Source organism: Lissotriton vulgaris, chromosome 4_1 (assembly GCF_964263255.1).
Source record: "Lissotriton vulgaris chromosome 4_1, aLisVul1.2, whole genome shotgun sequence".
NCBI classification, from domain to species: domain Eukaryota; kingdom Metazoa; phylum Chordata; class Amphibia; order Caudata; family Salamandridae; genus Lissotriton; species Lissotriton vulgaris.
In genome coordinates, this window is record NC_141691.1 from 398,149,556 (window position 1) to 398,174,057 (window position 24,502).

At 51.1% G+C, this 24,502-nt stretch overlaps 1 protein-coding gene across 3 annotated transcripts in view; it reads right to left on the minus strand.

Annotated features, from left to right (window-relative positions):
- Positions 1 to 24,502, minus strand: part of CHM (CHM Rab escort protein) — a 980,660-nt gene that overhangs the window by 198,113 nt on the left and 758,045 nt on the right. For all 3 annotated transcript variants that reach the window (XR_015295298.1, XM_086918782.1, XM_086918781.1), the window contains exon 12: positions 22,196 to 22,292. Coding sequence is in view for 2 of the 3 variants with exons in the window: in XM_086918782.1 (XP_086774908.1) it covers positions 22,196 to 22,292 (97 nt within the window). In the remaining variant the exon portion in view is untranslated. The remainder of the gene's footprint in view (positions 1 to 22,195; positions 22,293 to 24,502) is intronic.

Genomic DNA, 24,502 nt, shown 5'->3' on the forward strand with positions numbered 1-24,502 from the left:
CTGTAAAAATATATATCTTTATATAAACTTCAAGCAGGCTGGTGAATACAGTTATCAGACTTTCAAATGGCGGTTCCAAGCTACTTAGTTCAAGTTGCCACAGTTCTTTCTAGCAATAAGCGTTCTTTAGGGCCTTCTGGCCGGTTCAACAAAGTTCTTGTGGAGCGGGCGGCTTCCAGGGGAGCTGTCCCACGTCGCGTTGCCTTCCCGGGGTCGCTGTTCGTTGCGGCTCTCAGCCGAGCAGGTCACGGGTCATCCGGGGCAGCGGTGCTCTGTGGCGACAGGGTCCTTTCCTCGTCGTCCGCTCCGACCCTGGAGGCGGCGGCTGTTGTGGTGGCGGCCAGTGGCAGTACGGTCCCCAAGTGCAGGACGTACCCAGCCAAGGGCCGGTTGCAGCTGTGCGCTCACAGCTGAGCTGTCGGGCAGGATACCGACCAGAGGGGGGTTCTCACAGGGCGGCTGTCCGTCTTTGCAGGTGGGCTGACGGCTCGAAGCACAGTCAGCTCGGGAGCTTGGACCGGACGGGTCCTCCTTCGCTTTGCTCTCGGTTCCCGGTGCAGATGCGGTCACGGTGCTCAGGCCAGCGGTGGCTGGACCACACTTTGCTCTCGCTGTTGCCTTGGGTCCCGGTCACGGTGTTCGGGAGGATATCGATACCTTGGATTACGGGGAGCGTGGCAGGCTTGCCCAGCGCTCCCAGACCCCTCTGTCAGTACTGCAGCGATAAGCAGCACACACAGTCGCTTTCTTCAGGGTGTAGCGCCCACTGGTCCTGGGGCGCTGGTCAGGGGGCAAGTTCAGCAGCAAGCCCTTGGAGATCGTTTCAGCAGAGTTTGGCACAAAGTCTTGTCAAGCAAAAGTCTTCTCGCAGTCTTTCCTTTTTCCTCTCCTTCGGCAGCAAGGCACCAGACACAGGCAAGAGACAGCACTCTTCCTTGTCCTTCACGGTCCTTCTTGTCGGGCAGAGTTCCTTCTGTAGCCCAAACCGGATCTAATTTTCAAGGAGCAGGGCTCCTTCTTTTATACGGTATTTCTTTTGTTCTCCCAGGCCAGGGGGGCCTTTGCATAGCCACTTTCAGTCCTTGAGTACCCTGGTGGGTGTACTCCGGCTTCTGCTTTCAGTGTGAGGGGCAGGCGCATCAGACGCCCCACAGGAGGTGGAGCCAGCATTGTGCGGACAGGGGCCGCCAGAGTACCTTGTTGATGGGGCTTCGTCCTTCCTGAGCCAGGTGTCGGCTGAGTCATCAGTCGCTCCCCAGGAGGGTGGAGCCAGCATTGTGGTGGCAGAGCACAGCAAGATCCAGAGTCAAGAGCCACTCCTACCTCCCACTAAGGTGTAATCTGCGCATTCACAACCTGTCATCCCCCAGCCCTGTCACTCACACATCCCAGACAGTCAGATACACATACCAGCAGAGGCGGGCTGAAATGGTTAGGCAAGCAAACGCTAACTTTCAAAAAGTAGCGTTTGCAAACACAGGAGACTAAAATAAACTTGACTACAAGAAATATTTTATCATCCCGAGTTTAGGCATACTAAACACGACTCGCTACCATGCTCCTTGAGCCTGCTGGGATTATAGGGTGTAATAATTCCAGCAGCTCAGTCTGGCCTAATGGAAGCAGGTAGCCTTCCATAGTGAAATACGATTTTGGTTGTAAGTCACTACCAGGACATGCCCCACACATCAGGGCCTGTCCTACCTTACATCTACAACGCACCTTGCCCGCAGGCCTACCATAGGGGTGACTAATATGTAGTCAAGGGAAGGTTCAGGGGCTGGCAAGTGGGTGCACTTGCCCAGCTAGCGTGACAGTACGAGACCGCACGCGGGTTCTGCGGTCGCAGTCCCCAGACACATCTTTACGGCTGCTTCGGTGGGTGGCGCAACCAGCGCTGCAGGCCCACCAGCAGTATTGGCATCTACAAGCCCCGGCACTCCTAGTGCACTTTACTAGGGACTAACAGTAAACCCAATGAACCAATCATAGATACCAATCGCATGTACAATTTACAGTAGGGAGCACTTGCACTGCGGCACGGGTCGGCCGTGGCGCAGTGCCCTGAGTATCGGAAAACCAGCAAAACATCGGAGGCACATCAGCAAAAAGTGGAAGGGAAACTCACGCCAAGGTGCCAGGTCTAACATGTGTCCCCTCCAGCTGAAATGTGGGGGGAACTACCCTTCCCCAGGGAGTTCCACATCACTAAGGCGGAAAAATCTGGACAGACCGTCAGCGTTGGCGTGATCGGTGCCAGGGCGGTGTGCCACCGTAAAGTCCATACTCTGTAGAGAAATGGACCACCTCAACAGTTTCGGGTTTTCACCCCTCATTTGCATCAACCATCTGAGGGGCCTGTGGTCCGTCTGAACTCGGAAGTGAGACCCAAACAAGTAGGGTCTTAGCTTCTTCAGCGCCCAGACCACAGCAAATGCTTCACGCTCTATTGCACTCCACCTACTTTCCCGTGGAAGTAACCTCCTACTTATGAAGGCTACGGGTTGGTCAAAGCCCTCCTCAGTCATCTGTGAAAGAACAGCCCCTACACCATGCTCTGAAGCGTCTGTTTGCACTATGAATTCCTTGGAGAAATCAGGAGCCAGGAGCACGGGCGCCGTGCACATGGCAGTCTTCAGGGTGTCAAAAGCCTTCTGACAGGTGTCAGTCCAAATCACATTCCTGGGCTGCTTCTTCGAAGTCAGCTCTGTCAAGGGGGTCACGATCGTGCCATAGCCCTTGACAAACCTCCTGTAATACCCAGTGAGCCCCAGGAAGGCTCTCACTGCAGTCTGGGTCTTGGGGGGTTCCCAAGCCAGGATGGTCTCGATTTTGGGTTGCAAGGGTGCTACCTTGCCACTCCCCACTTGGTGTCCCAAGTACACCACTGAACCCTGCCCAATCTGGCACTTGCTTGCCTTGATTGTGAGGCCTGCTCTGCGCAGGGCCATCAACACTTCCCAGAGGTGTCGCAGGTGTTCTGGCCAGGTGCCACTGAACACCGCGATGTCATCCAGGTAGGTGGCACTGAACTCGTCCAGCCCAGCCAACACCTGGTTGACCAATCTCTGAAAGGTGGCAGGGGCATTCTTCATTCCAAATGGCATAACCCGGAACTGGAAATGCCCATCTGGTGTAGAGAATGCCGACCTCTCCTTTGCCCCATCGGTCAAGGCGATCTGCCAGTACCCAGACGTCAAATCAAACGTACTGAGGAACCGGGCAGCCCCTAGCCGATCAATGAGTTCATCAGCTCTGGGGATGGGGTGCGCGTCAGTCTTCGTGACTGAATTGAGTCCTCTGTAGTCCACACAGAACCGGAGTTCGGGTGTGGCTCCCGGCGCAGCAGCCTTTGGGACCAAGACCACGGGGCTGGACCAAGGACTGCTGGAAGACTCAACCACCCCAAGGGCAAGCATCTTGGAGACCTCCTCCTTGATGCAGGCCCGGACCCTGTCAGTCACTCTGTAAGCCTGATGCTTCACAGGTAAGCTGTCTCCAGTGTCCACAACATGGACGCACCAATCTGTGACACTCGGAACCAGGGAGAACAGATCTGGAAACTGCCCCAGCAACTGGCGGCAGTCTTCCTGTTGTTCGGGGGTCAGGGTGGGTGAGAGGTTAACTCCATCCACTGACCCATCTTTCTCACAGGCCACTAAGAGGTCAGGGAGAGGCTCCGACTCCTCCTCCATTCCGTCATCAGTTGCCAGCAACATGCCCACTTCGGACCTTCGCAAGTGGGGCTTGAGGCGGTTGCCATGTAGGACCCTCAAAGGGTTCCTGGGCGTCTTCATGTCCACCAAGTATGTCACTGGGCTCTTGTGCTCCACAACCTCAAATGGGCCTGTCCACTTATCCTGAAGGGCACAGGGCTCCACTGGGGCCAGGACATACACCTCTTGTCCAGGCTGAAGCTCGACCAGAGTGGCATTCTGGTCGTACCACCGCTTCATCTCCTCCTGGCTCGCTTCCAGATTTGCCTCGGCAAGTTGTCTGAAGCGTCTGGTCTGGTTTCTGAAGGCCAGCATGTAGCTATATACATTCTGGGGAGGTTTCCTGGGAGATTGCTCCCAGCCTTCCTTTACCAAACTCAGTGGTCCTCTCACGGGGTGACCGTACAGCAGTTCAAAGGGGCTGAACCCTAAGGACTTCTGTGGCACCTCGCGATATGCAAAGAGCAGGCATGGTAAGAGGACGTCCCACTTACGCCTCATTAGACCTTCCAGGCCCATGATCATGCCTTTCAGGGTTCGGTTGAATCTTTCAACCAACCCGTTACCTTGGGGATGGTAAGGTGTGGTGAACTTGTACGTTACGCCACACTCTTGCCAAAGGGACCTCATATACTTGGATATGAAGTTGGTCCCCCTGTCGCTCACCACCTCTAGAGGGAATCCTACTCGTGAGAAAATTCCCATCAGTGCCCGTCCCACCACGGGGGCCGTCACTGTCCTCAGAGGGATGGCTTCAGGGTACCGGGTGGCATGATCCACCAAGACCAGGATGAACCTGTTGCCCATGGCTGTCTTGGGGTCCAGAGGCCCAACGATGTCAATACCCACTCGCTGGAATGGCGTACCAACCACAGGGAAGGGTTGGAGGGGAGCCTTGTTCTTCCCTCCGGTCTTCCCACTTGCCTGGCAAGTTGGACAGGTTCTACAATGAGCATCTGAGCTCTTGTGCATTTGGGGCCAGTAAAAGTGGGTGACAAGCCTGTCATAGGTCTTGTCCATCCCCAAATGTCCTGCTAAAGGCACATCGTGAGCCAGACCAAGTAGGAAGGCTCTGAACTTCTGGGGTACCACCAGCACACGGGCTGACCCAGGTTCAGCAGTCTTAGGCTCTGAATACAGGAGGTCGTTCTCCCAGTACACATAATGTGTTTTGGCCTGAACACCATTGGCCTGGTCTGCAGCCTGCTGCCGCATACCCACGAGAGAAGGACATTCTTTCTGCTCCTTGCAGAATTCCTCCCTGGAGGGTCCTCCTTCTTGCTGCCAATGGGTCAGCTCAGGCAGGTCCCCCAGTTCGGCGATCTGTTCCCCTGTAGGCTCCAGGGCATCCCCCTCAGGGTCTGCTTCCTCCTGGACCGTGGGAACTTCAGGGACCGGTTTCCCGCGCCCCCTGCGCCTTCTCCCTAAGGCCGGTTCCTGGGCCTCTCCTTCAGGCCCCAGGACCTCTTGATCACCCCTACTGGCTGCCATTGACCGGGTGGTCACGCACGCCCAGTCAGGCAGACCCACCATCCGCAGGTGAGTCGTTTTCTCCACCTTTTCCCAAGGGGAGTGCTCCAAGTCATTCCCTAGCAAACAGTCAACAGGCATGGTTTTTCTTACACAGACCTGCAGAGTACCAGAGACCCCCCCCCACTCGAAGGGAACTTGAGCCATCGGACACTGACTCTCCGAATTATCAGCGTTGATAACCCTACAGTAGGCATGGGGTACAACCTGCTCTTGAGACACCAGGTGCTGCCTCACTGCAGTCACACTGGCTCCTGTGTCTCAAAGAGCCTCAGCTTCCTTGCCGTTGATGACCACCACCTGCCCATATTTCTTAGTGTTAGAGGGCAGGTAGTTTGTAGGGATCATCTCACTGTCTCCTAGCGAGACTAGGGTCATGTGAACGGGATCTCCACCCCCCGGGACCATCACTTCTTCTCCTAAGTGAACACTAGTCACTTGACGGGGCGGAGCACCAGTGGGTGCGGGTTTTCCAAACAGGCGACACTTGGGGTCACTGGATATGTGCCCAGGCTCGCCACATTTGTAACAATTGAAGGGCCCCTTTGGAACAGGCTTACCTGTCGGGGCCCCATTCTGCTTTGGGGGTGGGGGAGGCTGAGAACCTTGCTGCTGGTTCCCCTGGGAACTACTTTGGGGGCCTTTTTGGAACCCTTTCTGTTTTCCCCCCTTGTCCCCCCCGCTCTTCTGCTGGGGACCCTGCCCACTCTTGGCGGAGTCTCCCACGGGACCCTTGTGGACCCTGGTTCTGAGCCAGCGGTCCGCCTCCTCAGCAAGCTTCCTCGGGTTGGACAGCTTGCTATCGATCAGGTGTTGGCGTAACTCAGGAAAACAGTGATCAGACAAGTGCTCCCATGCAATTAAATCAAAGAGACCTTGAAAATCATTCACTTGGCTACCCTTCACCCAACCATCCAGTGCTCTGCAAAAATAAGTCACATACTCCACATACATATTCCCAGGCCGCTTAGTACATCCCCTAAACTTCTGTCTATACATTTCAGGGGTAAGCCCGTACCTGTTCATTAAAGCTTTTTTCATGTGGGAATAGGATCTCTGATTTTCAACGGGCAAATCTAGCAAGGTATCTCGCCCTTCGCTAAGGAACCTTCCCCACAACCCCGCTCCCCAATCCTTGTCAGGGACCCGGTGGGAGGACATGGCTACCTCGTATGCCCTAAACCACTGTCCTATGTCATCCCCCTTAAAGAACTCTTTAACTACGTCCTTAGGGATGTGCACTCTTGACTCTACCTGCACTGGCGATGTGCTGCCACCAGAGGGAGGATGATCCAAGCCTCTCTCCTTCAGACTCATCTCCCTCATTTTCACTTCGTAATCCATTTGGTGCTTTCGCTCTTCCAGCGCCATTCTTTTTGTTTCAAGCTCCAGTTGGATTTTTAATTCTGCCAGCTTTCTTTCGTGATTCCTTGTTTCTTTCCTGTCTGCCAGCTCCTCTGGCGACAGGCCTTTACCAAAGCTGTGCAGGCTGTCTTGCCTTTCGAGATCCACCAGATCCACAGGTGCATTCTGCTCCTCCGTTGTGTCTTGCTCCGCGAGGGCATCTTGATCCTCCGGGGCCTTTCTGGACTCTATCCAGGCTTTCAGGGCCTTGTAGAGCTGTGGCTTGTTCTTGCAACCGGTGTGTGGAACCTTGAGTTTCTTGCAAAAGAACTTCAGTTCCGTTCTGGAGTATTTATCCAGCTTTGTGGCGTCCCACTCCACCTCCAACATCTCATAGGTCGTGGACTCCGCTCCATCCAGGCTCTTCGTGCCCGGCATGGTTTCCACACTCGGAATCTTCTTTCGGCATGATCTCAAAAGCAAAGTCTGTGGCTAAGTAACTGGACTGAAATCACTGTGCAATGGTCAGAAGTTAAGGTATAGATACTGCAAGTGTAAATTCGAAAATACTCACCGCTGCGTCCAATGTAGGAAGGGGCAGGCTCTAGTTGGCGCAGTGTAACACTAGCGACAAGCAGGGACTCTCTCTTCCTCGTCAGGGCTGAGGGTTACCTTCCAGACAACCTCTGCTTACCCTCTAGGTAGTGTGGCTTAAGCAGTCGTAGGCTAATCTTTGGGGCACATAGGGTTAAACACTTGCAATATTACACCGTCACAACCAACCCACCACACAATGAGACCAAACTGTATTCTGTAAAAATATATATCTTTATATAAACTTCAAGCAGGCTGGTGAATACAGTTATCAGACTTTCAAATGGCGGTTCCAAGCTACTTAGTTCAAGTTGCCACAGTTCTTTCTAGCAATAAGCGTTCTTTAGGGCCTTCTGGCCGGTTCAACAAAGTTCTTGTGGAGCGGGCGGCTTCCAGGGGAGCTGTCCCACGTCGCGTTGCCTTCCCGGGGTCGGTGTTCGTTGCGGCTCTCAGCCGAGCAGGTCACGGGTCATCCGGGGCAGCGGTGCTCTGTGGCGACAGGGTCCTTTCCTCGTCGTCCGCTCCGACCCTGGAGGCGGCGGCTGTTGTGGTGGCGGCCAGTGGCAGTACGGTCCCCAAGTGCAGGACGTACCCAGCCAAGGGCCGGTTGCAGCTGTGCGCTCACAGCTGAGCTGTCGGGCAGGATACCGACCAGAGGGGGGTTCTCACAGGGCGGCTGTCCGTCTTTGCAGGTGGGCTGACGGCTCGAAGCACAGTCAGCTCGGGAGCTTGGACCGGACGGGTCCTCCTTCGCTTTGCTCTCGGTTCCCGGTGCAGATGCGGTCACGGTGCTCAGGCCAGCGGCGGCTGGACCTCACTTTGCTCTCGCTGTTGCCTTGGGTCCCGGTCACGGTGTTCGGGAGGATATCGATACCTTGGATTACGGGGAGCGTGGCAGGCTTGCCCAGCGCTCCCAGACCCCTCTGTCAGTACTGCAGCGATAAGCAGCACACACAGTCGCTTTCTTCAGGGTGTAGCGCCCACTGGTCCTGGGGCGCTGGTCAGGGGGCAAGTTCAGCAGCAAGCCCTTGGAGATCGTTTCAGCAGAGTTTGGCACAAAGTCTTGTCAAGCAAAAGTCTTCTCGCAGTCTTTCCTTTTTCCTCTCCTTCGGCAGCAAGGCACCAGACACAGGCAAGAGACAGCACTCTTCCTTGTCCTTCACGGTCCTTCTCGTCGGGCAGAGTTCCTTCTGTAGCCCAAACCGGATCTAATTTTCAAGGAGCAGGGCTCCTTCTTTTATACGGTATTTCTTTTGTTCTCCCAGGCCAGGGGGGCCTTTGCATAGCCACTTTCAGTCCTTGAGTACCCTGGTGGGTGTACTCCGGCTTCTGCTTTCAGTGTGAGGGGCAGGCGCATCAGACGCCCCACAGGAGGTGGAGCCAGCATTGTGCGGACAGGGGCCGCCAGAGTACCTTGTTGATGGGGCTTCGTCCTTCCTGGGCCAGGTGTCGGCTGAGTCATCAGTCGCTCCCCAGGAGGGTGGAGCCAGCATTGTGGTGGCAGAGCACAGCAAGATCCAGAGTCAAGAGCCACTCCTACCTCCCACTAAGGTGTAATCTGCGCATTCACAACCTGTCATCCCCCAGCCCTGTCACTCACACATCCCAGACAGTCAGATACACATACCAGCAGAGGCGGGCTGAAATGGTTAGGCAACCAAACGCTAACTTTCTAAAAGTAGCGTTTGCAAACACAGGAGACTAAAATAAACTTGACTACAAGAAATATTTTACCATCCTGAGTTCAGGCATACTAAACACGACTCGCTACCATGCTCCTTGAGCCTGCTGGGATTATAGGGTGTAATAATTCCAGCAGCTCAGTCTGGCCTAATGGAAGCAGGTAGCCTTCCATAGTGAAATACGATTTTGGTTGTAAGTCACTACCAGGAAATGCCACACACATCAGGGCCTGTCCTACCTTACATCTACAACGCACCTTGCCCGCAGGCCTACCATAGGGGTGACTAATATGTAGTCAAGGGAAGGTTCAGGGGCTGGCAAGTGGGTGCACTTGCCCAGCTAGCGTGACAGTACGAGACCGCACGCGGGTTCTGCGGTCGCAGTCCCCAGACACATCTTTACGGCTGCTTCGGTGGGTGGCGCAACCAGCGCTGCAGGCCCACCAGCAGTATTGGCATCTACAAGCCCCGGCACTCCTAGTGCACTTTACTAGGGACTAACAGTAAACCCAATGAACCAATCATGGATACCAATCGCATGTACAATTTACAGTAGGGAGCACTTGCACTGCGGCACGGGTCGGCCGTGGCGCAGTGCCCTGAGTATCGGAAAACCAGCAAAACATCGGAGGCACATCAGCAAAAAGTGGAAGGGAAACTCACGCCAAGGGGCCAGGTCTAACACTCTCTAAGGTGGAGGGTCTGTAGAGTGGACTCAAACCAAAATTTCTAGCATGACCAAGTGGGGCGAAGTGCCCCTCCCTTCTGAGCTCACTGTCAAGGCAGTAGTGCTACATGAACGTATGCAATGAGGCCCACACAGTGGCTTTGAAGAGGACAGGGACAGGCAATCTATGAGCAAAAGCAATGGTAGCAGCATTAGCCCTAGTAGAATGGGCTCAGAATATCATAGGGCTGCTTATTGGCTAGTGCACAGCAGATCTTGATGCAGAGAACTATCACCTCAACAGGGTCCTCTTCTGCAAGTCAGTCCCTTTCTTCGTCCCAAAGAACTCCACAAAAAGCTGATTGTCCACAGGGTATTCCTTGGTACAATCAATGTATAAGCTCTACCCCTCTTGGGGTTAAGCCAATGGAGCCTCTGCATCTCATTCACGGGGTGATGAGGAACAAAGAATGCTGGTAAAGCAATGGATTGTTCAACACAGAAGGGAGTCATGACTTTTGGCAAACATGGTGCCTGAGTGGTCAGTATCAGCTTGTCCTTGAAAAGGGTAGTCTATGGCAATGGCACTAAAAGTGCCTGGGGTTCACTCATGAGACACACTGACATAGTCATAATGAAGAAGACGTTTTTTAAGGTCAGGAGACACAGCAAACAACTATGAACCATCTCCAAGTGTGTACAAATAAGAAATGCCAAGACCAAGTTAAGGTCCCACTGTGGCACCACAAATACACTGGGAGGAAACGAGTGTCGAACCTTTAATGAACATTATCACAAGAGGTGATTTAAATAAGGATAGCTGGTCTAGTAAACACAGAATGGCCAAATAGCTGACAAATAACCTTTAATGGTGCTCGCTGCAAGACCTTGCATGGCCAAAGATAAAACAAATCAAAGGACAGTGACAGCAGCTTTACTTGTAAGGGATCAGTCTACAAGCCCTATACCTGCCCACAAATTTGTCTCAGCGCCTGGCATTGATGGATTTCGGGAAGGGCGTCTGGTGGCAAGGATGGCATCCACCACTACAGGTAGCAGGCCAAAAGCAGTCAATTGTTACTTTTCGATCTCCATGCATGTAGGTGTAGATTACACAGATGAGGGCGGAGGACCCTGCCCTGTTGCTGCAACAGAAGATCCTTGCAAAGTGGCAGCCTGAACAGAGGACAAATGCTCATGCCAAGAAGTTCCAGGTACCACATTCTTCTGGTCAAGTTTGGAGCCATTAGGATGCCTTGGGACCAGTCGTTCTTGATCTTTTTCTGAACTCTGGGCATTAGAAGCAGGGGTGGTAAGGCATACAGGAGTACCATGTTCCATTCCAGCTGGAACGTATTTCCTAGCAACTGTTCTTGCAGAAACTCCAAAAAGCAAATCTTTGGACATAGTGCATTTTCAACAGTGTCAAAAAGATCTAGCCAGGGTTCTACTGTTAGGACAATAACCTGTGCCATCTCGGGAGCCTGATACCAGGGAATTTACCCGGCGCTCCGACCAACACCAAATGCGCAGATACTCCTGGTACACCTACCCTGCTCATTCCAATAGCACATGGCAGTGATGTTGTCAGTAACAACTTGCACCAGCCTTCCTTTGATGGCAAGCAGGAAGGCCTTCGGAGCCAAACGAATGGCTTGCAACTCCAACAGATTGATGTGGAGCCGGGCTACCGACATAGACCAAAGTGCCCTGATTTTTACTTCTCATAGATTACCTCCCTACGCCAGCTGGAAAGCATTCATCACCATCAGCCCTAGGTGGGGATGGGAGAGGGCATGGAACCACGACCACCCAAGATAGTGAGCCATCTGACTTGAGATCTGGATGATATCTGCTAGGTCTCCAACCTGTTCCGTAGTGAGAGCTACTTCTGCTCAAAGAAATTCCTCCTGAGCTACTAGCAAATTTTAGAACTGTAAAATAGTGACTACAGTACACTATGACCACGCTAAGCAGAATTATCAGTAGTTACAACCCAAGTATTGCAGGTGCGGTTAACAGCAGAAATGCCTGGAAATCGTTCATTAATATAAAATGTCGCCACTTGACTTATGAAGTAACAATCACATCTTGACATGCCCTACTGCATAAAGGACATCAGTACAGCAGTAGATCTCCCCAGCTTAGCTTGAATTATCATTCATTAGGTTTTGAAAATGCACATTTTTGCATCAAATACCACTTTTCATTGTGAGCAAAGAAACTCAATTTTCCAGAAGAAAACACAGAGACCATAAATCAGTCATGACCATTAGTATGCCAGGAATAGGTAAATGTAGGCCAGTCATGCTCCTAGTACCTCCTCCTTGATGCAGGCCCGGACCCTGTCAGTCACTCTGTAAGCCTGATGCTTCACAGGTAAGCTGTCTCCAGTGTCCACAACATGGACGCACCAATCTGTGACACTCGGAACCAGGGAGAACAGATCTGGAAACTGCCCCAGCAACTGGCGGCAGTCTTCCTGTTGTTCGGGGGTCAGGGTGGGTGAGAGGTTAACTCCATCCACTGACCCATCTTTCTCACAGGCCACTAAGAGGTCAGGGAGAGGCTCCGACTCCTCCTCCATTCCGTCATCAGTTGCCAGCAACATGCCCACTTCGGACCTTCGCAAGTGGGGCTTGAGGCGGTTGCCATGTAGGACCCTCAAAGGGTTCCTGGGCGTCTTCATGTCCACCAAGTATGTCACTGGGCTCTTGTGCTCCACAACCTCAAATGGGCCTGTCCACTTATCCTGAAGGGCACAGGGCTCCACTGGGGCCAGGACATACACCTCTTGTCCAGGCTGAAGCTCGACCAGAGTGGCATTCTGGTCGTACCACCGCTTCATCTCCTCCTGGCTCGCTTCCAGATTTGCCTCGGCAAGTTGTCTGAAGCGTCTGGTCTGGTTTCTGAAGGCCAGCATGTAGCTATATACATTCTGGGGAGGTTTCCTGGGAGATTGCTCCCAGCCTTCCTTTACCAAACTCAGTGGTCCTCTCACGGGGTGACCGTACAGCAGTTCAAAGGGGCTGAACCCTAAGGACTTCTGTGGCACCTCGCGATATGCAAAGAGCAGGCATGGTAAGAGGACGTCCCACTTACGCCTCATTAGACCTTCCAGGCCCATGATCATGCCTTTCAGGGTTCGGTTGAATCTTTCAACCAACCCGTTACCTTGGGGATGGTAAGGTGTGGTGAACTTGTACGTTACGCCACACTCTTGCCAAAGGGACCTCATATACTTGGATATGAAGTTGGTCCCCCTGTCGCTCACCACCTCTAGAGGGAATCCTACTCGTGAGAAAATTCCCATCAGTGCCCGTCCCACCACGGGGGCCGTCACTGTCCTCAGAGGGATGGCTTCAGGGTACCGGGTGGCATGATCCACCAAGACCAGGATGAACCTGTTGCCCATGGCTGTCTTGGGGTCCAGAGGCCCAACGATGTCAATACCCACTCGCTGGAATGGCGTACCAACCACAGGGAAGGGTTGGAGGGGAGCCTTGTTCTTCCCTCCGGTCTTCCCACTTGCCTGGCAAGTTGGACAGGTTCTACAATGAGCATCTGAGCTCTTGTGCATTTGGGGCCAGTAAAAGTGGGTGACAAGCCTGTCATAGGTCTTGTCCATCCCCAAATGTCCTGCTAAAGGCACATCGTGAGCCAGACCAAGTAGGAAGGCTCTGAACTTCTGGGGTACCACCAGCACACGGGCTGACCCAGGTTCAGCAGTCTTAGGCTCTGAATACAGGAGGTCGTTCTCCCAGTACACATAATGTGTTTTGGCCTGAACACCATTGGCCTGGTCTGCAGCCTGCTGCCGCATACCCACGAGAGAAGGACATTCTTTCTGCTCCTTGCAGAATTCCTCCCTGGAGGGTCCTCCTTCTTGCTGCCAATGGGTCAGCTCAGGCAGGTCCCCCAGTTCGGCGATCTGTTCCCCTGTAGGCTCCAGGGCATCCCCCTCAGGGTCTGCTTCCTCCTGGACCGTGGGAACTTCAGGGACCGGTTTCCCGCGCCCCCTGCGCCTTCTCCCTAAGGCCGGTTCCTGGGCCTCTCCTTCAGGCCCCAGGACCTCTTGATCACCCCTACTGGCTGCCATTGACCGGGTGGTCACGCACGCCCAGTCAGGCAGACCCACCATCCGCAGGTGAGTCGTTTTCTCCACCTTTTCCCAAGGGGAGTGCTCCAAGTCATTCCCTAGCAAACAGTCAACAGGCATGGTTTTTCTTACACAGACCTGCAGAGTACCAGAGACCCCCCCCCACTCGAAGGGAACTTGAGCCATCGGACACTGACTCTCCGAATTATCAGCGTTGATAACCCTACAGTAGGCATGGGGTACAACCTGCTCTTGAGACACCAGGTGCTGCCTCACTGCAGTCACACTGGCTCCTGTGTCTCAAAGAGCCTCAGCTTCCTTGCCGTTGATGACCACCACCTGCCCATATTTCTTAGTGTTAGAGGGCAGGTAGTTTGTAGGGATCATCTCACTGTCTCCTAGCGAGACTAGGGTCATGTGAACGGGATCTCCACCCCCCGGGACCATCACTTCTTCTCCTAAGTGAACACTAGTCACTTGACGGGGCGGAGCACCAGTGGGTGCGGGTTTTCCAAACAGGCGACACTTGGGGTCACTGGATATGTGCCCAGGCTCGCCACATTTGTAACAATTGAAGGGCCCCTTTGGAACAGGCTTACCTGTCGGGGCCCCATTCTGCTTTGGGGGTGGGGGAGGCTGAGAACCTTGCTGCTGGTTCCCCTGGGAACTACTTTGGGGGCCTTTTTGGAACCCTTTCTGTTTTCCCCCCTTGTCCCCCCCGCTCTTCTGCTGGGGACCCTGCCCACTCTTGGCGGAGTCTCCCACGGGACCCTTGTGGACCCTGGTTCTGAGCCAGCGGTCCGCCTCCTCAGCAAGCTTCCTCGGGTTGGACAGCTTGCTATCGATCAGGTGTTGGCGTAACTCAGGAAAACAGTGATCAGACAAGTGCTCCCATGCAATTAAATCAAAGAGACCTTGAAAATCATTCACTTGGCTACCCTTCACCCAACCATCCAGTGCTCTGCAAAAATAAGTCACATACTCCACATACATATTCCCAGGCCGCTTAGTACATCCCCTAAACTTCTGTCTATACATTTCAGGGGTAAGCCCGTACCTGTTCATTAAAGCTTTTTTCATGTGGGAATAGGATCTCTGATTTTCAACGGGCAAATCTAGCAAGGTATCTCGCCCTTCGCTAAGGAACCTTCCCCACAACCCCGCTCCCCAATCCTTGTCAGGGACCCGGTGGGAGGACATGGCTACCTCGTATGCCCTAAACCACTGTCCTATGTCATCCCCCTTAAAGAACTCTTTAACTACGTCCTTAGGGATGTGCACTCTTGACTCTACCTGCACTGGCGATGTGCTGCCACCAGAGGGAGGATGATCCAAGCCTCTCTCCTTCAGACTCATCTCCCTCATTTTCACTTCGTAATCCATTTGGTGCTTTCGCTCTTCCAGCGCCATTCTTTTTGTTTCAAGCTCCAGTTGGATTTTTAATTCTGCCAGCTTTCTTTCGTGATTCCTTGTTTCTTTCCTGTCTGCCAGCTCCTCTGGCGACAGGCCTTTACCAAAGCTGTGCAGGCTGTCTTGCCTTTCGAGATCCACCAGATCCACAGGTGCATTCTGCTCCTCCGTTGTGTCTTGCTCCGCGAGGGCATCTTGATCCTCCGGGGCCTTTCTGGACTCTATCCAGGCTTTCAGGGCCTTGTAGAGCTGTGGCTTGTTCTTGCAACCGGTGTGTGGAACCTTGAGTTTCTTGCAAAAGAACTTCAGTTCCGTTCTGGAGTATTTATCCAGCTTTGTGGCGTCCCACTCCACCTCCAACATCTCATAGGTCGTGGACTCCGCTCCATCCAGGCTCTTCGTGCCCGGCATGGTTTCCACACTCGGAATCTTCTTTCGGCATGATCTCAAAAGCAAAGTCTGTGGCTAAGTAACTGGACTGAAATCACTGTGCAATGGTCAGAAGTTAAGGTATAGATACTGCAAGTGTAAATTCGAAAATACTCACCGCTGCGTCCAATGTAGGAAGGGGCAGGCTCTAGTTGGCGCAGTGTAACACTAGCGACAAGCAGGGACTCTCTCTTCCTCGTCAGGGCTGAGGGTTACCTTCCAGACAACCTCTGCTTACCCTCTAGGTAGTGTGGCTTAAGCAGTCGTAGGCTAATCTTTGGGGCACATAGGGTTAAACACTTGCAATATTACACCGTCACAACCAACCCACCACACAATGAGACCAAACTGTATTCTGTAAAAATATATATCTTTATATAAACTTCAAGCAGGCTGGTGAATACAGTTATCAGACTTTCAAATGGCGGTTCCAAGCTACTTAGTTCAAGTTGCCACAGTTCTTTCTAGCAATAAGCGTTCTTTAGGGCCTTCTGGCCGGTTCAACAAAGTTCTTGTGGAGCGGGCGGCTTCCAGGGGAGCTGTCCCACGTCGCGTTGCCTTCCCGGGGTCGGTGTTCGTTGCGGCTCTCAGCCGAGCAGGTCACGGGTCATCCGGGGCAGCGGTGCTCTGTGGCGACAGGGTCCTTTCCTCGTCGTCCGCTCCGACCCTGGAGGCGGCGGCTGTTGTGGTGGCGGCCAGTGGCAGTACGGTCCCCAAGTGCAGGACGTACCCAGCCAAGGGCCGGTTGCAGCTGTGCGCTCACAGCTGAGCTGTCGGGCAGGATACCGACCAGAGGGGGGTTCTCACAGGGCGGCTGTCCGTCTTTGCAGGTGGGCTGACGGCTCGAAGCACAGTCAGCTCGGGAGCTTGGACCGGACGGGTCCTCCTTCGCTTTGCTCTCGGTTCCCGGTGCAGATGCGGTCACGGTGCTCAGGCCAGCGGCGGCTGGACCTCACTTTGCTCTCGCTGTTGCCTTGGGTCCCGGTCACGGTGTTCGGGAGGATATCGATACCTTGGATTACGGGGAGCGTGGCAGGCTTGCCCAGCGCTCCCAGACCCCTCTGTCAGTACTGCAGCGATAAGCAGCACACACAGTCGCTTTCTTCAGGGTGTAGCGCCCACTGGTCCTGGGGCGCTGGTCAGGGGGCAAGTTCAGCAGCAAGCCCTTGGAGATCGTTTCAGCAGAGTTTGGCACAAAGTCTTGTCAAGCAAAAGTCTTCTCGCAGTCTTTCCTTTTTCCTCTCCTTCGGCAGCAAGGCACCAGACACAGGCAAGAGACAGCACTCTTCCTTGTCCTTCACGGTCCTTCTCGTCGGGCAGAGTTCCTTCTGTAGCCCAAACCGGATCTAATTTTCAAGGAGCAGGGCTCCTTCTTTTATACGGTATTTCTTTTGTTCTCCCAGGCCAGGGGGGCCTTTGCATAGCCACTTTCAGTCCTTGAGTACCCTGGTGGGTGTACTCCGGCTTCTGCTTTCAGTGTGAGGGGCAGGCGCATCAGACGCCCCACAGGAGGTGGAGCCAGCATTGTGCGGACAGGGGCCGCCAGAGTACCTTGTTGATGGGGCTTCGTCCTTCCTGGGCCAGGTGTCGGCTGAGTCATCAGTCGCTCCCCAGGAGGGTGGAGCCAGCATTGTGGTGGCAGAGCACAGCAAGATCCAGAGTCAAGAGCCACTCCTACCTCCCACTAAGGTGTAATCTGCGCATTCACAACCTGTCATCCCCCAGCCCTGTCACTCACACATCCCAGACAGTCAGATACACATACCAGCAGAGGCGGGCTGAAATGGTTAGGCAACCAAACGCTAACTTTCTAAAAGTAGCGTTTGCAAACACAGGAGACTAAAATAAACTTGACTACAAGAAATATTTTATCATCCTGAGTTCAGGCATACTAAACACGACTCGCTACCATGCTCCTTGAGCCTGCTGGGATTATAGGGTGTAATAATTCCAGCAGCTCAGTCTGGCCTAATGGAAGCAGGTAGCCTTCCATAGTGAAATACGATTTTGGTTGTAAGTCACTACCAGGAAATGCCACACACATCAGGGCCTGTCCTACCTTACATCTACAACGCACCTTGCCCGCAGGCCTACCATAGGGGTGACTAATATGTAGTCAAGGGAAGGTTCAGGGGCTGGCAAGTGGGTGCACTTGCCCAGCTAGCGTGACAGTACGAGACCGCACGCGGGTTCTGCGGTCGCAGTCCCCAGACACATCTTTACGGCTGCTTCGGTGGGTGGCGCAACCAGCGCTGCAGGCCCACCAGCAGTATTGGCATCTACAAGCCCCGGCACTCCTAGTGCACTTTACTAGGGACTAACAGTAAACCCAATGAACCAATCATGGATACCAATCGCATGTACAATTTACAGTAGGGAGCACTTGCACTGCGGCACGGGTCGGCCGTGGCGCAGTGCCCTGAGTATCGGAAAACCAGCAAAACATCGGAGGCACATCAGCAAAAAGTGGAAGGGAAACTCACGCCAAGGGGCCAGGTCTAACACTCTCTAAGGTGGAGGGTCTGTAGAGTGGACTCAAACCAAAATTTCTAGCATGACCAAGTGGGGCGAAGTGCCCCTCCCTTCTGAGCTCACTGTCAAGGCAGTAGTGCTACATGAACGTATGCAATGAGGCCCACACAGTGGCTTTGAAGAGGACAGGGACAGGCAATCTATGAGCAAAAGCAATGGTAGCAGCATTAGCCCTAGTAGAATGGGCTCAGAATATCATAGGGCTGCTTATTGGCTAGTGCACAGCAGATCTTGATGCAGAGAACTATCACCTCAACAGGGTCCTCTTCTGCAAGTCAGTCCCTTTCTTCGTCCCAAAGAACTCCACAAAAAGCTGATTGTCCACAGGGTATTCCTTGGTACAATCAATGTATAAGCTCTACCCCTCTTGGGGTTAAGCCAATGGAGCCTCTGCATCTCATTCACGGGGTGATGAGGAACAAAGAATGCTGGTAAAGCAATGGATTGTTCAACACAGAAGGGAGTCATGACTTTTGGCAAACATGGTGCCTGAGTGGTCAGTATCAGCTTGTCCTTGAAAAGGGTAGTCTATGGCAATGGCACTAAAAGTGCCTGGGGTTCACTCATGAGACACACTGACATAGTCATAATGAAGAAGACGTTTTTTAAGGTCAGGAGACACAGCAAACAACTATGAACCATCTCCAAGTGTGTACAAATAAGAAATGCCAAGACCAAGTTAAGGTCCCACTGTGGCACCACAAATACACTGGGAGGAAACGAGTGTCGAACCTTTAATGAACATTATCACAAGAGGTGATTTAAATAAGGATAGCTGGTCTAGTAAACACAGAATGGCCAAATAGCTGACAAATAACCTTTAATGGTGCTCGCTGCAAGACCTTGCATGGCCAAAGATAAAACAAATCAAAGGACAGTGACAGCAGCTTTACTTGTAAGGGATCAGTCTACAAGCCCTATACCTGCCCACAAATTTGTCTCAGCGCCTGGCATTGATGGATTTCGGGAAGGGCGTCTGGTGGCAAGGATGGCATCCACCACTACAGGTAGCAGGCCAAAAGCAGTCAATTGTTACTTTTCGATCTCCATGCATGTAGGTGTAGATTACACAGATGAGGGCGGAGGACCCTGCCCTGTTGCTGCAACAGAAGATCCTTGCAAAGTGGCAGCCTGAACAGAGGACAAATGCTCATGCCAAGAAGTTCCAGGTACCACATTCTTCTGGTCAAGTTTGGAGCCATTAGGATGCCTTGGGACCAGTCGTTCTTGATCTTTTTCTGAACTCTGGGCATTAGAAGCAGGGGTGGTAAGGCATACAGGAGTACCATGTTCCATTCCAGCTGGAACGTATTTCCTAGCAACTGTTCTTGCAGAAACTCCAAAAAGCAAATCTTTGGACATAGTGCATTTTCAACAGTGTCAAAAAGATCTAGCCAGGGTTCTACTGTTGGGACAATAACCTGTGCCATCTCGGGAGCCTGATACCAGGGAATTTACCCGGCGCTCCGACCAACACCAAATGCGCAGATACTCCTGGTACACCTACCCTGCTCATTCCAATAGCACATGGCAGTGATGTTGTCAGTAACAACTTGCACCAGCCTTCCTTTGATGGCAAGCAGGAAGGCCTTCGGAGCCAAACGAATGGCTTGCAACTCCAACAGATTGATGTGGAGCCGGGCTACCGACATAGACCAAAGTGCCCTGATTTTTACTTCTCATAGATTACCTCCCTACGCCAGCTGGAAAGCATTCATCACCATCAGCCCTAGGTGGGGATGGGAGAGGGCATGGAACCACGACCACCCAAGATAGTGAGCCATCTGACTTGAGATCTGGATGATATCTGCTAGGTCTCCAACCTGTTCCGTAGTGAGAGCTACTTCTGCTCAAAGAAATTCCTCCTGAGCTACTAGCAAATTTTAGAACTGTAAAATAGTGACTACAGTACACTATGACCACGCTAAGCAGAATTATCAGTAGTTACAACCCAAGTATTGCAGGTGCGGTTAACAGCAGAAATGCCTGGAAATCGTTCATTAATATAAAATGTCGCCACTTGACTTATGAAGTAACAATCACATCTTGACATGCCCTACTGCATAAAGGACATCAGTACAGCAGTAGATCTCCCCAGCTTAGCTTGAATTATCATTCATTAGGTTTTGAAAATGCACATTTTTGCATCAAATACCACTTTTCATTGTGAGCAAAGAAACTCAATTTTCCAGAAGAAAACACAGAGACCATAAATCAGTCATGACCATTAGTATGCCAGGAATAGGTAAATGTAGGCCAGTCATGCTCCTAGTATGTAAATGATGGTTGCCAGTATAGTATACCACAAATACACCAAACATAACCTAAATAGTAAAGGATGACCATTATTATGCCATTGATACACAATTGATGGTCGGAATGCAGAACAAATCAAAACATTCACCCCCAGTCAAGAGATCTGGGTGAAATCCATCATTCATTTTCTCACCATGCCACCACAGTTCTGACCTGGCCATATGCAAATCAGTCTTGACCCTGTGCCTCATGGGAACCGTCCAGCCCAAACTGCCAAGCCAGGTCCTCCCTGGACAGGAATCAAGCATTCTAGGACCCATTTCAGGGTTTACCCCTCATCAGCCAGGATAGCTATGGCTATGGCCAGGTCTAAACTGGGGTGGCATTGTGAGCAAAAGAGTGATGGATTTAACCAAGATCTCTTGACTGGGGGTGAATGTTTTGATTTGTTCAGCATTCCGTCCATCAATTGTGTGCCTTTTGCTCCCTCGCCCTAAGTGCCCCAGGTATGCCCAGATGTGGGTCCCGGGCTCACTGTGCCACTGGATTCAAGCTATCTTGGCTGAGAGGTGTGAAACCCCGAAACTGGTCCTGGGATGCTTATTATGTCAGGGAAGACATCCTTATGATAGGGGCTAGCATACACAATGAGTTGTCCTTGACACCAGGCGTAGCTTTCAGGAAGCAATAGTGTTTATTACGAACGCACATAAATACTGATGAGTCTCTTACATTTCTATGGACTGCATCATGCCCTGTTCTCCTCAGGTCTTGAGCTGATAATGCACCCAACTAACACATTTTCACTCTGATTCCTGCAGTCCCACACTTTGGTGAGTCAGCACTGATTACTGCTCCGGCTACAACTGCCATACTTATTTTATGGTCCACTGTTCACACACATGTTGTGACTGATAAAGCAGAGACTTCAACATGGTCAATCTCCTTGTGGCTTAGTTATAATGAGATTGGATACAGACAGTCAAGTGGCAGGCCCTACAGGCCAATGCAATACGTGTTTGAGTGTAAGTATGTGTTACTGCCCTATATTTGGCTGGCTGTCACTCTTAAGGTCTTGATATGAGCAATGCTGCCTTCTTTAGTAGGCACTTACTCTCTGAATTTGATACTGGGCTTGACTTCTCCTCTGAGAGCTACTTTGAAGGTACTGGTGAGCTACCAGTAGCTCCCAAGCTACTTGTTGAAAAACTCCAGATGCCCGGCCCAATGGAACTTCAGATTCCATTGTAGAGCCTGCTGTGCCACCTGGTGTAGCTTGCAAGGATACAGGAAGCTAATAGGCAAACAGGCATCAAAGCTGCTCTCATCATGATCCAGCACAGAGGCTGAAACATTGGGATCATAGTCCAAATATCCATCCCGATCCAACAAGATTCCCAATCTGTGAAACAGACCTATCTCATGGCGCACATGTATGATCTGTGTTTGCTTATGTCAACAAAAATCTGCATTAGGGAACCAGACAACAGTACAGTTGGGCACTCAGGCCAGGGGTACAAATCCATTACTACGCAGAGGTATTTTCTGTCCCAACATGGGTGAATATTAACACTTTGTGAACAACAAAAAATCCCAACCATGCATTGCAGGCAAATGTATGCTGACACATTTCTCACAACCACAGCCCACCATGATATCAACTTTATAGCACATACATTCTAAATACAGTGCCAGAATGTTATAGAAAATCCAGAAACAGCAAGGCAAAAACACTTGGGGCCTGGACATACAAAAATGAGGCAAATACCCTTGGGGCCTGGACATACAAAAATGAAGTGAAAACGCTGGAGCCTGAACGTGCAATAATGAGGCAAAAATAAATATGGCCAAAAGGACAGGAGAGGAAAAAGACCACTATTGTGTAAGTGAAAAGTGTCAATATTGGTTTTATTTTCTGATGAAACGTGATACTTACAAGTGCCTGTCATGCAGGTCATCGATGATGAACACAACTCTAAGATAGAAACTGTAGGCTGAGTGGGGTCCTCAGATGCCATTCTTAATACAGATATCTAGAGAAAAAAGAAGAAGTATTAGACTGATAATATTGATCCAAGGTTTAATGGGAGACAGTGCTCAAAGTACTCTAACTTTCACCCCCAAACATCCGACTACAAGCAAATTTGGAAATTCCAAAAACTAGTTAGCTTAAAAACAATTTGCAGATATTTCACTGAAGGGTAAAACTCCGACACACTCTCGGCACTAGTGTTTGCCCCGCAGTGACTGAATTTCTTTTTGTTTTAAACAGGGTTACCCCCTCCATCCCCTCACCACCATGCCCATGGGCATTTCGTCACCTCTAACTGTAGTGTTGTTCAACTATGAGCTAAAGTGCAGGTGGCGAAATATGTCAGTCAGCAAAACAAAGTGCTTCACAAAGTCTGATGGGGGGGTTGCCCAGGGTCCATACAGGTTGCAGTCTGTACTCATCATGGGTGCAGGTGGGAGGCGGTCCAGATTTATTTTCTTTTTCTTTCACCCACATTTATTTTGTTGGGCGCCCCCGTGTTCCCGCAGGCTCCCTGGTCAGCATCCATCCTGTGTGCCAATGGAAGTCAGAAACATTAAATATGCCCACATTTCTGCTCTAGTGACGCTAGCACATTCACTGCTCCCGGCCAACACTCTTGTGAGCGGAAACATACATAACTGACCCTGTACCAACAGGAGCCTTTTTGCTCCAAACCAAGGGGCAGGCAACCACACTGGATGGGGTTCTCGGGACATTTTTGGCTCAGGCCCTTCCCATAATTTTGCCAGGAATCAGCTGAGGTGACAACCTGTGTTTTGTAAAGTTTTGCAAAGATTCCTCAAAAGGCACCAAAGTTATTAGCAAACCAAAGAATCTTTTTCCTATGGAAACCGAGTCCTTACTAACTATATTAACACAATGGTAATAGATTACATATTGCAGCCTTATGTTGCATAGTAAACAGTAAATATCACTCCTCAGATACAAGAAAATGTTACTTATGGGTTCAGATTGGGCCCTAAAATCGATATAATTATTTAATCAATGTTTGTTCGTTTCAAAAATATATCCCTCAATTGCAGAGTGTCTGCATACATTGTAAATCCATTATACACGTAATAAGATATGACATCATGTAACAATTAACAGCAATGAGACAGGCTAGAAGCAGGCTCTCATAAAACATTGCAGTAGAGAACACAAGAAGCACATCCTCTCCATCATACCAGGCCTGATTCGGGCATGATACAAAGTAGAGGAAACAGTACTGCAAACTTAATTGAGGACGATGAAGCCTACTAATGACATATACATCAATTTCCTACTTGTGCTAAATGGAAAAATATAAGCAACAGCAATACACTCAAAGCAGACAGAGGCATGAACAGAAGCAGGGAACACTAAGTTGGTGCTCAGTATAGTCAACTAAACCCATTTACAATGACCCTGTATATAGCCTTACTAAAAACACACTGTTCAGCTTACAATCAGGCACTCTAGTGGTTCAGGTGAGGTAGCAGCCCATGGTGATACATTTGTACTGCTATGAATGAAGAGCCTACCAAGTTAGCTTCGGGGACTTGAATCTCTAAATAGATCTATCTATTGCCTATACTGTCCAATTCCACAAGCCTATGTACCAGACACTCTGAGACATAACACCTAAAGGAAAGAGCTACCAAACTGAGAAGACAACCATACACCTAGATCTTAGACGTAATCTAACTTGACTAGTTCATTATAATTTAGGTCTGCCCTTAGTCTATTGATTCAGGTGTTTAAAGCAATAGGAGTCCTTTGAACCCAAATGCACTGGTATGCCTCATTTTTGCCCATGAAGAATGAGCTGCCACTATGATGTTAACATTGACATTCTAAAACCTGAGTGCTGAGGTACTTGGGAAAGTTTCTGACTGAGCAAAAAAGCTGTCGCCATAGAGAACTACTGACGAATGCCATGGGTATTTAAACAAGAAGAGAACAGCCGACTCTGTTGAGGATAAATTGCAGATACAGATACGAACAGCAGTGGTTCTTTTCAACAACCTTCCATCTAAGGAGGCCAGAGGCAGTCGCTCCACATGAACTCATTGATTAATATCGTCGCTTTCTGTGAGTTCTGAGAAGTGTTAGTCTTTGAAGCAGAGATCAGCTTTTACAAGAAGTACTATACAATGTTTTAATAGACTAAAAACTTTCATCTTCCTGAGCCCTCCTGAAACAGCAACATGTGGAACACTGAACCTG